Genomic DNA, 13,649 nt, shown 5'->3' on the forward strand with positions numbered 1-13,649 from the left:
GGCCCAGCAAACTTCCCAGAGGCCCCATGGGCGGGGGAGAACACAGGAGCAAAGGCAAAAGACTGACACAGGCACACCAGCTCCAGTCCACATGGCCCCAGCAGATCAAAAGCTGCCAGCAGCACATGCTCTGGGTGCCAGAGAAAGTCTTGCCTGGAAACCTACGCTGGTACTAGAGTCACATGCACACGACGGAAGCCCTTTCCAGCTACTATAGTGGGACCTTGTGGCAAGAGGCCTGGGCACTTTCATTTTTGAGGTTATGTGGCCCCCCCATGCTTACCCGCTGCCCCCGTCCCTCGCCCACTCCCTCCAGCACTGCCTGGAGACATAGCTGATGCCTATGCCTGCCTGCCTCTCCCTAACCCTAGACTGGAGGGTGAGAGGGTCGGGGGATTCCTGTCTTCAGCGACTGCACTCTTTGAAGATGAACAGAAATCGAAGACACTGCTGCTACTGGGCTAGTTTTTCTCGGCCTTCACTGAGAGAGGGCAGCGCAGGAACCCACTGCCACTGCTCAGGGCTCAAGTGGCAGGCTGGTGGGGAAGCAGGGAGCAGGGGCCAGGGAACATTATTGTTTTATTTTAAAAAGACTTACAGTAGATATAAAAACTGAGAAGAGCTGTCAATGTGGGAAGGATAGACACTGTTGTTTCTTAAGTCATTTTTTGTACTGCTCTGCAGTTTTCAAATTTCTCAAAAAATAAAAGTAGAAAAGCAAAAATGACCTTGCTAGCTTATTAAGAAAACAAAATATCAAAGCAGAGCTTTCTTAAGGCAGAGATTTAAAATGCAGTCAGAAGAAAAGGTCAGGAAATTATGAGCGACTGTCCCCACACAACCATTCCCTTTGGCCCTGGTGCCTGGCTGTACCATCACAAATTACCCTGACTGTGAAAAACGTGTGCCTTAGAATGTCCATGAAGCTGCTGAGCTACAGTTGCTATGGGAATGCATCCCCCTAAACTTTAAATTTTACAGAAATAGACATGTTGAGGCGGAAGAGATGTACTGCTCCCATCGGATAACCCGGCAGCGCATCCTCACTGACTCAATGCCATTGCTTCCTCTGGGATATTTCCTCAGCTCTCTGAGGAAAGCGTTCTTGCTGCTTAGTCTAAATTTCCCACCTTCTAAATGTTATTTCATTTGTCCCACAATGACTGAACTTCAATATGCCTCTGCCTGCCTTCTGCTTCTTCAAGGATGGCTGCGGGGCTGGATGCCTGCACAGCTGCTGCCTGGAGTTGACATGCTTTACAATCCTAGCAAATTTTTGCTCTTTTCTGGTTCCAGCTAACCTGTATTCCCCAAATCAGGAGGCGTAATGGGAAATTCCCAGTCACTGGTAATAAAGCAACTACCAGGATACAGCAATGACAAGAGAAGCTAGACAAAAACTTGCAACAGCACTAGGCTGGCTCTGGACATCAGGGGAGGCCCTGGTTACCTTCTTCTTGATGCCATCTTGAATGACGGTGGTCCGATACAATCGCAAGAGACCTTCCTCAGACAGGTTCCGCACCAAGCGGACGATGGACTTCTTGCAGCACTTGGTGGACACACCTTCCTGCTTCTCCTGATCCATGATCATCTTCTGAATCCTGGGAATCACAAAATAAGCAGGTAACATTCCCAATCTCAACGTGGAAGGCCTTCCTCAACTCAGGCAACAGAGACATGCCTCATGGTACCAACAGAAACAGGGAAAGATCAAAGAGGGTTTCCCCACCCTGGAAAGACTGACTTCTTGAGACGTTAGTGATTGTTTCCCTCTGTGGCAAACGTATCAGATAAGGACGAGCCACCAAAGACAGCAGCTCCACAGCTGAGTCTTTCACCAGCAGCTTAAGAGACTACAATTTGAGATCATGATGGCAGGGAAACTGTGCACCATGATAGAAACCTGTCCTCACCAAGTCGAATGCTAATTTAACATCCAGATAAGGGCTGCTTCGGTTTATTACTAGCCCGTAAGATCTGAAGTGCGTTTTGACTACCTCTAGGTCTTACTGAATCACGATGGTGATCTTTCTAGATCACTGATCACAGAACGCAGGGCCAGCGGGCGTGGTGGTCACGCCTGTAATACCAGCACTTTGGGAGGCCCAGACGGGCGGATCACTTGAGGCCAGGTGTTTGAGACCAGTCTAGCCAACATGGTGAAACCCTGTCTTTACTAAAAATACAAAAATTAGCCAGGTGGGTGCCTGTAATCCCAGCTACTCAGGAGACTGAGGCAGGAGAATCGCTTGAACCCAGGATGCAGAGGTTACAGTAAGCTGAGATTGCATCACGCACTCCAGCCTGGGCATCAGAGCAAGACACCATCTCAAAAGAAAAAAAAAAAGAAAAAGAATAAAAAATAGAATGCAGGGCCAGAAGGGACATTAGGAACACCTAGCTAAACCTCTCATGACTCAGAGGAGGAGAACAAGGTGACAGTGTGTGCAGATGGTCCCTACCCCCTCCCATTCAGCCCTCGTTAGAGACGGAGTATGAGGAAGAAGCCATGTCCCTGATGGAAGGTAAGGCTCCTCCTCACCAAGTGGCTCTCACATTGGGTGCCTCAGAAGCCCTGAAAATGCCACCCAGGAGGTGGTGGTGACAGGAGGTTACAAGAACCACATCAGAGTTCAGAGCCTCTACTCCATCCCAAACACAGAAGCTCTACTTGTGTCTCTTGTTTTTTCTCCTCTAGAAGATTCTATTTGCACAAAATGCACCATGGAGAACTAAAAGTCTGGAAGTAATGCTACTATCCGCTTAAGTGTCTCCATAGCCCTTCTAGAGCAACCATCTTCCAGGTAAGGAAAAGACAAACGCACTTTCCCTATGACTTCTGCTTCCTGCTCAGCCATTCTCTCTCTGACTAGTGTGCTGATAATTCCTCAGTATCTGCTCCTTTTGAATAAGAGTAAACTCTAAATCCTTCCTACTGTAAAGGAACGAGACGAGAATCTACACAGTGGGACACAGATTTGAAGGCCGCTCAGTGGTGTCCATGGCTTGTGATGACTAACTGGTAGAAGGATTACTGTTAGTGCAAGAAGACAGACAGCTCCTTACGTGAATAAACTCTCGATTAAGCGAAGATTGGTGACAGCTTCTATGATCAGATTCCTGCGTTTCAGCAGTCGGTAAGTTTCGTGTGGTTTGTCTTGGCCTGAGCTGTGCCTCCCAGTCTTCAGGGAACTGGTACTCTCCTAGAACAGAGACCAAAAGCACAAGATGAAATGGGCTTGGCAAGGTTTGGGGGCCACACGCCACTCTTGTGGGTGCACTGGCCCTCTTCAAGGAACTTCTACTCCTATCTTTCAAGAAGGGAAGCCGAGAAGCCTGTTCTACACAGGATCCCACTACTCTACCACCTCAATGCTTTGAAAAAGACATCGGCCAGCAGAGGACCCTGGGCCAGTTTATGAAGATCAGCTGGTTTCAGGACAGAAATCAGAGGCATCTACTCCAGCAGCTCCTGAAGTGTTCCCTCAATTCCCCTTTGGTTCTCCCACAGTGGAATGGAAGAAACTGACATACTGACAATTACATGCCAGGTATTGTTGGGTTTTTTTCATCAAAAACTCTTAACACTTTTATCATCATAGTTCCCATGGTACAGAAGAGGAAACCAGGGCTGTGTGGCTAATTTCCAGGGTTTCATGGGGAGTGAACGTGCCAGGATGGGGCCTCTGACTCCAGATGGAAGAAGCCAGGGCAGTCTCTGGACAAAAAGTGACATGAGGCAGAAGATGGCTTTTGAGTTCAGAATAGGGTTCCTCTAGGAAAATTAGGATGAGTGGATCTGTGCTTCCTCTTCTATCCTCACTAAATCATCTACTTATCTTGTAATGTCTTTCTCTCTTAATGAGCTTAAGATGAACTGTTTCACCCAACATTGGATCAAAATGTGAAAGCCCAAATGTGAACCCTATATGGAAAAGAAATCCTAACTCTCATACACATCTTGTGAATCACTGGATCCAAGTCAACGCCTTATGGTAGCCCCAGGGCATGTTCTGCTTGTCACCTCCCAGCTTGGAGTAGCAATTTCAGGAAATGAGAAAGTGCCCAAGGAGGTCACTCGGTGATGGCATCTGAACAGCCAGGCCCCAGCCCACTTCCCTGTCCACTGTGGGAGCTCCAGGCAAGACACAGTTCTTTGTTGAAGGGGGAAAGAATCAAAGATTCAAGAAGGGTCCCAAGAGGGGCAGAAAGTCCTTTGTTCACCCTTGTGTTTCAGGGTGAAAAGTTTGGGGGAAAATCATGTGAGTAAATCTAGCCACTTTCCATGGGGCTGCTGGACAGCAAAGGGAACGTGCTCTGCCAAGAGCCTCCAGGCAAGCAGTGGGTGCCATTCTTTTCAGCAAGGATGTGGGGAGGACCACGGTGCTGCCATTACTCTGGGAATGGACTTCCATGAGTGAGAGGAAGAGCTGAGCTAGGAAACAAGTCAGGGATTTTAAGACCTGGTGGAAGTGCACAGAGGTACAAAGGGGATGGCAGGGGGAGGAAGGCAGGCAGGACTCTAGGGGACCTGCTGGGTTCCACTGCTGGCAGGCCCGGCCTCCCTGGTTAGAAAGAATGCCAATCCTCACTCCATAGAGAGTTGTGGCATCCAATGAACAGAAAAAGCCTGAAAGGGTCTAGAAAAAAATCAACCCCACGCCCCATCACCTCTGCCATAGAAATACTTCCAAAGTACAGGCCACCATTCCAAAAAGGGAGAAGTGGCATAGGGTAGGGACTGCGCAGGCAAGTTACTCTATCCCTAGGGGCCTCGCTTTCCTCTCACAGACCAAAGCTGACATTGACCTTACAGGGCTGAATGAAACAGCAGTGGCCAGGCGCAGTGGCTCACACCTGGAATCCCAGCACTTTGGGAGGCTGAGTTGGGAGGATCACTTGAGCCCAGGAGTTTGAGACCAGCCTAGGCAACATGATGAAACCTCATCTCTACAAAAAAAAAATACAAAAATTAGCCAGGTGCAGTGGCACGTGCCTGCAGAAGAGAAAATCTGCAGTCCCAGCTACTCAGGAGGCTGAAGCAGGAAGATCACTCGAGCTCAGGAGGCGGAGGCTGCCGTGAGCCGAGCTCATACCACTGCACTCCATCCTGGGCACCACAGCAAGACTCTGTCTCAAAAAAATTAATTAATTAAAAAACATACATAAACAGCAGCAACACCATCAAAAGCCACCCCAGATCATGCATCTACTACTCCATGCTAGGTGCCTCATTCTCTACTCAGTGTTTCCAAAATATAGGGGGTGGCACTGGCAGTGTCTGAAGTACTGTTATGTGTCCAGTATTGACATGGCATTAGGTGAACTGAATCACATAATGGGAAAGGCATTCCTTATCAACTGTCTTTTAATCCTTCCAATTATATTCATGAAAGTACTGGTTTGACTTCACTGTGTCTTTAACTCCTTGATATATAACAGTAACTGGCTGGAATGTACTAATAGTTTTGATTTTATTGTATCTATTCTATGATTACTTTCTTTTTTATGACAAATGATATTGGCCATTTATCTAAAGCAGAGTTTCTCCACGTTGCCAGTGCTGACATTTGGGCCAGGAAATTCTCTGCTGTGAAGCTCTGTCCTGTGTATTGTAGGATGTTTAACAGCATTCTAACCTCTCCCTATTGGATGACAGTAGCAGCCTCTCCCTAAGTGTGGCACTGAGAACTGTCTCCAGATATCGCCAAATGTCCCCTGGGGTAAATGCCAATCCTGACTCCATAGAGAGTTGTGGCATCCAATGAACAGAAAAGGGGTAAAACTGGGTAAGAACCATTGATCTAAATTAGGCATATAGGTTTCCCTCTAAAACAAATCTAACTGAAAAGAATAAGTTGTTGGAAATTAATAAGCCACTGGGTGGATAACCATGCAGACAATCTCTGCGTAGGGCCCAGGCTGCATGAAGGTGGTGTGTAAATGAGCCCCGCGCTACTGCCCGGGAAGCACAGGCAGGCCTCGGCGGGAAGCACAGGCAGGCCTCGGCACGCAGCACTCTCGCTGTGGATGACTCCACTGCGATCATGTGATTCCTAAGCACAGAAACCATGAGGCCACAGGCTCCTTCTCGGAGACAACTCCCTCCCTCTGCATGCACTGACCTTTGGGTTTTCCATCCGGACCTCCTCGATCACAGCTATGTCACCACTGTTACTGTCCGCACAGTGGGAGACAAAGGACACACTGGGTTCTGAGATGCTGCTGGTATCCAAGAGGTTGTCCCTGCTGGCAAGGCTCTGGCAGGCTCTCTCTTCAGCGGCTCCTGGGAAGGAGGGTGGCTGCTTTTTCATTGGGTGTAGGTTTACAACTTTCCACCCACCTGTGGTGGAGGAAAGAGGTAGAACAAATCAAGGGGGAGGCCAGGAGGGCATTCCTGCTTGGCAGTCAGACCAGACCCACACGGGCCAGAGGATTCTGCTGAGAGTCAGTTGAAAGGTGAGGGAATTAGACCAGCAGTAGCTTGGGCTCCTCCTTCTGGACTCTCATCTACAGCAGGGCTTCTCCACCTAGCCAGTGCTGACGTCTGGGTCAGTTAATTCTCTGTGTCAGGGGCTGTCCTGTGTATTGCAGGATGTTAAACAGCATCCTGGCCTCTACCTATGAATTGCCAGTAGGAGTCCCTCCTAAGCTGGACATTTAACAATGTACCCAGGGGGCTCAGAGCTGGGTACCAGATTTGCAAACGGGTCATCAGCACCACTCACTATGCATTTAAAAAAAGTTTTCTATAACTAAACTAAAAACTTGGAGGAGTCTTAGACTGTTGGAGGGGAGGGGGCAGAGGAAGCTTATGAAATTCCATCCTTTAATAGTAAAAACAAGCAAACAAAACATCGGCCATGAAGAAATGATTTGCAAGCAGCCAGGAGATACCACAGGACCCTCTCCTCCAAACCCATGATGATGTGGTACAAGTGACAGCATCGGGCCTCTCATTAGGATGGTTCCAAGGGCAACTGCAGGCGTTTGCTGAACTGAAGGGGTGTTTCTTGCAGGTGCCCAGTAGTGCAGAGCACGCAGCCCCCGCCCGCCCCACGCGCTCCCTACCCTTGGTTGGGGTGGAGTGATGAGGCTGGGTCTTAGCCCGGAGGTTCGCAGAGGCTCTTGTGTCCTTCTGGGACCCTCTGCGTCTCCGCTTGCTGCTGCTCCTCTCCTCCTCACTGTCCGACTCAGAGAGGAAGGTGTCCTCGCCTTCAGGCAGAAGCGACTCCTCCTGCATAGATGCCAGGCTCACGGTGGTTAAGAGCTCACTGCGGGCCTTCTCTCTTTGGTACTGCCGGCTTAGGTCGCTCTCCTCTGCAAACACGCAGGAAATGTACTTGGTGGTTCGCTGCCGACCTTCGTCTTCCATGAATCCCTAGAGGGAATAAGATGTGTTTATCACACTGCAAAGAGGGCATCATACCCACAGGGGTTCAGGTGGTCTGTGGCGTCTATTTCCTCATTGTCTTTCTTCTGTGTCTCCTGTCTTACTGCCTGGGCCCTGGGTTGGGCAACACTGATGCTTCCTCCAGGCTCTTCCTCTCTGTAATCCCCCAGGTCTTGCTTCCACAGGGATCCTTTTCTGAAGTACAACCCTGAATGTGTGTTTGCTCTATGAGGCTATGAGCTTCTCAGGGGCAGGGCCCTGACTTAACCTTCCATATAGCCCCAGTGCCTGGGACAGGACGTGGCCCACACAAAACGGTCAGTAAGCAGCAAGTGTTTGTGATACAGACTGAAAAGTTAGACTGGAGAACTCGAGCTGCACTTAGCCACTGCCATGAGGATTGGTGGACTGGGCATCAGTGATCCACACCCATTTTAACTTCCAGAAAGGGGCAAGGGGCTCTTCCCAGGGCCTTTGACAGGAGAAGAGTAACATCTAGGTACCACCACAGGCCAGGATGGGGCTAAGTGTGCTGCAGTCATTCACCCAACTATAATACTGCCTTCCAGCCAGATGACCAGATCGTGAGCAAGACGAGAGTGGCATGTCAGGGGCTGAGACCACAGGTCTGAATTACAAAAGAAGAGTGCCAGACGGGCATAGCTGGCCAACTCGATGTCCCCAGGCACCTGGCAAGTAACATGCATGAGAAGGAGGGCCAGGTGGGGATGGTGGAACCCTGGAGAGCACTGCTTTGTCTGAAGCAGGTGAACAGAGTGGCCAGCCCCAGCTGACTGTCCCCACATGGGAGTAGGCTCCTGGGGTGGCCACATCACCTTCTGACTTTTCTTTCTTTTTGAGATGGAGTTTTACTTTTGTTGCCCAGGTTGGAGTGCAATGGTGCCAACTTGGCTCACTGCAACCTCTGCCTCCTGGGTTCAAGTAATTCCCCTGCCTCAGCCTCCCGAGTAGCTGGGATTACAGGCATGCACTACCACGCCTGGCTAATTTTTTGTACTTTTAGTACAGACAGGGTTTCACCATGTTGGCCAGGCTGGTCTCGAACTCCTGACCTCAGGTGATCCACCTGCCTCAGCCTCCCAAAGTGTTGGGATTACAGGTGTAGGCCACCATGCCCGGCTACTTTCTGACTTTTCAAAGCTGACAAGTCATTCAATTCTTAAAAAGTGAAGACAAACAGGAACCACAGTGAGGGAGAGACATAACATGGCTATGGACTGCACTCAGCCCCGGGGAGGCCAACTGCCTCCTTGACACACATGTCAGGCCATCGAATCTTCTGACTGAGATGCTCCTTAGCGAATATACCGCATGTACCTCCAAAGACAAGGAGTGTTGGGGGAAGGCTCATGATGTTACCTTGACAACTTTGAATCTTTGAAGGAGTCGGCACAGCATTCTTGCTTCTAGTTTTCCCACATTCATAGCCACTCGGATTTCAGCTTGGGAAATTCCTTTCGTGCCTCTGCGCTCAACTGTGAGAAACAATACACATGAACCCAAACGGCTGCAAAGGAGCTGTTCTGCACAAGTCAGTTTCCAGCCCACTTTTTCAGCAGACATTTCAATGCTGTGAAATTAACAGACAGAACAAAACATACGCCATTTCTCTCCCTTATCCTCCCAAGTGTGCTTCCCTCCCAAGCCTCTGAGTAACATACTATGCTAGGCTAGTAACGCTAACAGCTAATGTTTGAATGCTTACTATCTCACGACACCATGTTAAAATACTAAATGTCAGGTGATCAACAGCTGAAATACGAAAATGCAGGAACCCAATAGGCTTTACCCAATGGCAAGAAATTAGCCCTTTCGCATGAATGAACTGTTTCAGATCAATGAAACTGACCTCTTTAAGAAGCATCAAAATAATTTTTAATTCAGAACTTTTTTTAATGTGTATTCTTCATTTCCCAGTGTTTCTTGATAGACACAGAGGCATTGTGGACCCTGACTACTGCACGGTCCCGTAAGAGTCGTGCAAGCGGGGACTTTGAAAGGAAATGGTATTCCTCAACTCTGGAGTAAATGACTCGCAGACCACTGGGCCCCACTGTTGCTGTGTGTAGCCTGTCCACTCCTGGGCTGTCATAAGCTGGTGTATGTCAGGATTGTGAGTATATCTGCCGCTCAGAGGCCCTTTAAATGCATCCTACTAAGCTGGAACTAAGAACTCCAGGAAGGAGCTGGCTTAGGAACTGGGAGGTAGGCAGGTAGTCCCAGCAGTAAAGCACACGAGCCGCAAGGTAGACGTGGTGGCAAAGCTCTTTGACTTTTCAGAAGTATCTTCCTTTTGGCCGGGTGCGGTGGCTCACGCCTGCAATTCCAGCACTTTGGGAGGCCAAGACGGGCGGATCACGAGATCAGGAGATCAAGATCATCTGGCTAACACGGTGAAACCCCGTCTCTACTAAAAATACAAAAAAATTAGCTGGACGTGGTGGCGGGTGCCTGTAGTCCCAGCTACTCGGGAGGATGAGGCAGGAGAATGGCGTGAACCTGGGAGGCGGAGTTTGCAGGAAGCCGAGATCGTGCCACTGCACTCCAGCGTGGGCAACAGAGTGAGACTCTGTCTCAAAAAAAAAAAAAAAAAAAAAAATCAGCCGGGTATGGTGGCACATGGCCTGTGATCCCAGCTACTTGGGAAGCTGAGGCAGGAGAATCACTTGAACTTGGGAGGCGGAGGTTGCAGTGAACTGAGATGGCGCCATTGCACTCCAGCCTGGACAACAAGAGTGAAACTCCATCTCAAAAAAGAGAAAAAAGAAAGAAAGAGAAAAAAGAAAGGGTTAAGGGCAGCGTTTCCCCAGTTGTGCTGTGAGGAACCCATTCTGAGAGATGTGAAGGGAGCTACCAAACAGCCCTCCAAAAAGGCTGGGCCAACCCCACAGCTCAAGTCAGATCCCCTGTAGCCGCTTCACCTTCTGCTCTGTCCTCCCTGCAGGGACCTGAGGCCACACCACCTATGACACTAGGTCACTGCTGTCCTACACAAAAGTTAGGGGACCTGGGGGAAGGGTTAGGAATTGGAGAGAATGTTTTCTTTGCCCATTTATCATAGATTCCTGGCCTGTGGTAACACCAGACCAATCTTAGAAAACAACAGATAGCTCTTGAACCTTTGAATAATAATAGTAATAGCTTTCTTTTTTCAGTGCTTTCTATGCACCAGACCCTATAGCAGCTCTTTTATTTTGATTCATTTATCCTCATAATGTGCTAGTGTTGATGCTCTCGACATGTGATGGTTAACCTTAGTTGTCAATGGGACTGGATTAAGGGATACCCAGATCACTGGTCAGGTTTTATCTCTGGGTGTGCCTGTGACGGTGTTTCTGAAGGAGACTGGTGTGTAACTCAGTGGACTACGTGGGACAGATCTGCCCTCCATGTGGGCGGGCACCATTCCATTAGCCAGGGGCCCAGACAGAACAAGAAGCCAGAGGAAGGCGAACTTGCCCTCTCTCTCTTCTGGAGCTGCAGCCCCCTCTGCTGCCGCTCTTGGCCATCAGAACTCCAGGCTCTCCAGCCTTAGGTAACTGGGGCATGCCCCCGCGGCTTCCCTAGTTCTGATGCTTCCCTGGGCCTCCAGCTCACAGATGAGCTAGTGGGACTTCTCAGCATTCATAACTGCACGAGCCAATTACCTTAATAAGCTCCTTTCATACATCTACATATATTTTTCCTACTGATTCTGTGTCTCTGGAGAACTTTAAAATGCCTGCTTTTACAGATGAGGAAACTGGGGCTCAGAGACCTCATTAAAGTCATATGGCTAAGTGGCAGAGCAAGGATTCAAACTCCAATCTGATCTCAAAGCCTGAACCCTTCTGGGGAACCAAGGCGCTTCCCATTGTATTACATTCTCTATAGCAGAGTCCTCTCTCCACATGTGGGCAAAGCACTTCTTGACTCAGATTCTCGGGAACCACATCCAAGCTGGTGTGGGAACAAGACTTACTCAGGTCATAGGTCTGCGTGAGCATATCCCGCTCGAACACGATGTCCACGGGAGGCACTGTCTTGGAGATGACCTCCTCGTCCTCGTCATCATCATGGTCATTCCGTTTAAATTCCTTCAGCAGCTTGAGGCACCGAACCATGACATCAGTCCCTGGCAACACAAGCACGGGTTTTCCAGCAATGAGTGAAAGCAGCGCTGCCTGGGGGAGGTGAGGGGTTCTGAAATATCACAGCACATGTCGGCAGAGACAGAGATCCCCACAAAGGTCATACACATCACCATGTCCGGAGGTTTAAAAATGTGGTCAGGACCACAAGACCTGACAATGTATTCCATAAAGCTGCTTTTTGTTTTTAGAAGAATGAGGGAAGAAAGCAATGCAAATGGAAGGAATAACGAGGTGCTATTAGTTCTGTTAAATCAACAGTCGCCCTCTCCTGCTGGAGACCAGCTCCATGACAACAGGAGACGTGCCTGTCTCTTCCCAGCACCCAGGACACGGCCCACACTCAGCAGGCACGCAAGCGGTATTTGCCAAAAGGATAAAAAATATCTTTTTCCTTTTAAGCTAATACTCACTGCCAATAAGGTGTGGCAGCAGTGTAAATGAGCTGTATAACCCTTCTAGAGCATTTCGAGGGGATTTTACAATGATTCCAAGTGTAAACGTTTATTCCAAGAAAACAACTCAAAAGGAGGACAAGGCTATCAGTACTAATAGGTTCACTATAGTACTCTTTATAGCATCAGAGCAATCTTATGAGTACTACAAAAAAATCAGCAACGGGGGTGGAGGGTGGCATACCTACCAGCCACCTCACTTTCTGTGGACTAGTGTCTGCCTTCAAATCATCGCACTGCACCTATACTGCAACCTACAAAAGTAAAACATGGGAAAAAAATAACACACTTGTGCCTACGGCTATAACAAGAGAAAGATAAGTGTACATGTAGGTAAGAACTAGAAAAGATACAAGGAAAAATGGGGACTTCTTGACACTTGACATGTGCTAACTCATTCGGTCCCAACAACCCTTGGATGAAGACGCTAGGGAACAGAGGGGTTGAATAACTTGTCCAAGCTCCCAACAGCTTGTAAGTGACGGGAAAAGTGACTCAGTTAAGGTCACTGGTCTCCAACATGAACACCAAGATATCCTGTGATACACGATAACCCGGAGTGGGAAAACTGCCCTGCAAAGATGTTCACATCTTCATCCCCGGAACCTGTGAACATGTTGCCTTCCATTGACAAAGGGACTCTGCAGAAGTGATTAAATTAAGGCGTCGTGGATTTTTGGGGGTCATTGTTGTCAGGGTGAAGTTAAGCATTTTGAGATAAGATTATCCTGGATTATCTGGGTGGGCCCAATGTAATACCACAGATTCCTTAGGCTGGGCATGGTGGCTCACATCTGTAATTTCAGCACTTTGGGAGGCCAAAGCAGGGAGGATCACTTGAGCCCAGGAGTTCAACACCAGCCTTGGCAACATAGCAAGACACAACTCTATAAAAATTTTTTTAAATTGGCCAGGTGTGGTAACATGTGCCTGTAGTCCCAGCTACTCAGGAGGCTGAAGTGAGAGGACTACTTGAGCCTGGGAGGTCGAGGTTGCAGTGAGCCCAGCTCACACCACAGCACTCCAGCCCAGGTGACAGAGACCCTGTCTCAAAACAAAACACTAAACAACAACAAAAAGTCGTTAAAAGAGAGAGGCAGTAGGATCAGAGTGAGAGACTGGAAGATGCTACACTGCTGGGTTTGAAAACAGAGAAAGGGACCACAACCCAGGGAATGCAGATGCCTCCTAGAAACTAAAAAAGGCCAGGGAATGAATTCTCTTCTAAAGCCTCCAGAAGGAACACTGCCCTGCAAACATCTTGATTTTACCCTAGTGAAAGTCATTTCAGATAGTAATCTATCTGTGTGGTTTGAAGTCACTAGGTTGGTGTAATTTGTTACAGTAGTCCTAAGAATAATAGGGACAGCTTCTCCACCAATTTTCATCAGCATGTGGATGCACAGAATCCTGGGTGCTACAGCAAGGAGTGGGCACTGACTCTGGCCCTGGAGCCCAGCCCTCTAGTACAGGACCCTGCCCGCGAGTGTGAAATGCCACCCCCGACAGCACACAAGACTGAGGTCCAAGGAAAGTCAGGACCAGCCACCTCTACTCGAGCAGGAGGTTCTTCTGGGGGCACAGCATGTGGCTTGCAGGTGAAGTTCACAAATAAGCATCTTAGGGCCTGGAACTCAGGAGATGCCT

At 48.8% G+C, this 13,649-nt stretch overlaps 1 protein-coding gene across 4 annotated transcripts in view; it reads right to left on the reverse strand.

Moving 5' to 3' along the window:
* Positions 1-13,649, reverse strand: part of GTF3C1 (general transcription factor IIIC subunit 1) — an 86,575-nt gene that overhangs the window by 38,822 nt on the left and 34,104 nt on the right. For 3 of the 4 annotated variants that reach the window (XR_013411608.1, XM_077985647.1, XM_001101688.5), the window contains exons 7-12: positions 11,379-11,531; positions 8,777-8,892; positions 7,075-7,384; positions 6,129-6,346; positions 3,070-3,206; positions 1,451-1,604 (exon numbers count right to left, since the gene is read on the reverse strand). Coding sequence is in view for 3 of the 4 variants with exons in the window: in XM_077985647.1 (XP_077841773.1) it covers positions 1,451-1,604; positions 3,070-3,206; positions 6,129-6,346; positions 7,075-7,384; positions 8,777-8,892; positions 11,379-11,531 (1,088 nt within the window). In the remaining variant the exon portion in view is untranslated. The remainder of the gene's footprint in view (positions 1-1,450; positions 1,605-3,069; positions 3,207-6,128; positions 6,347-7,074; positions 7,385-8,776; positions 8,893-11,378; positions 11,532-13,649) is intronic. The other variant, XM_028840741.2, reaches the window with a different exon arrangement.

Source organism: Macaca mulatta, chromosome 20 (genome assembly GCF_049350105.2).
Source record: "Macaca mulatta isolate MMU2019108-1 chromosome 20, T2T-MMU8v2.0, whole genome shotgun sequence".
In the NCBI taxonomy this organism is placed as follows: Eukaryota; Metazoa; Chordata; class Mammalia; order Primates; family Cercopithecidae; genus Macaca; species Macaca mulatta.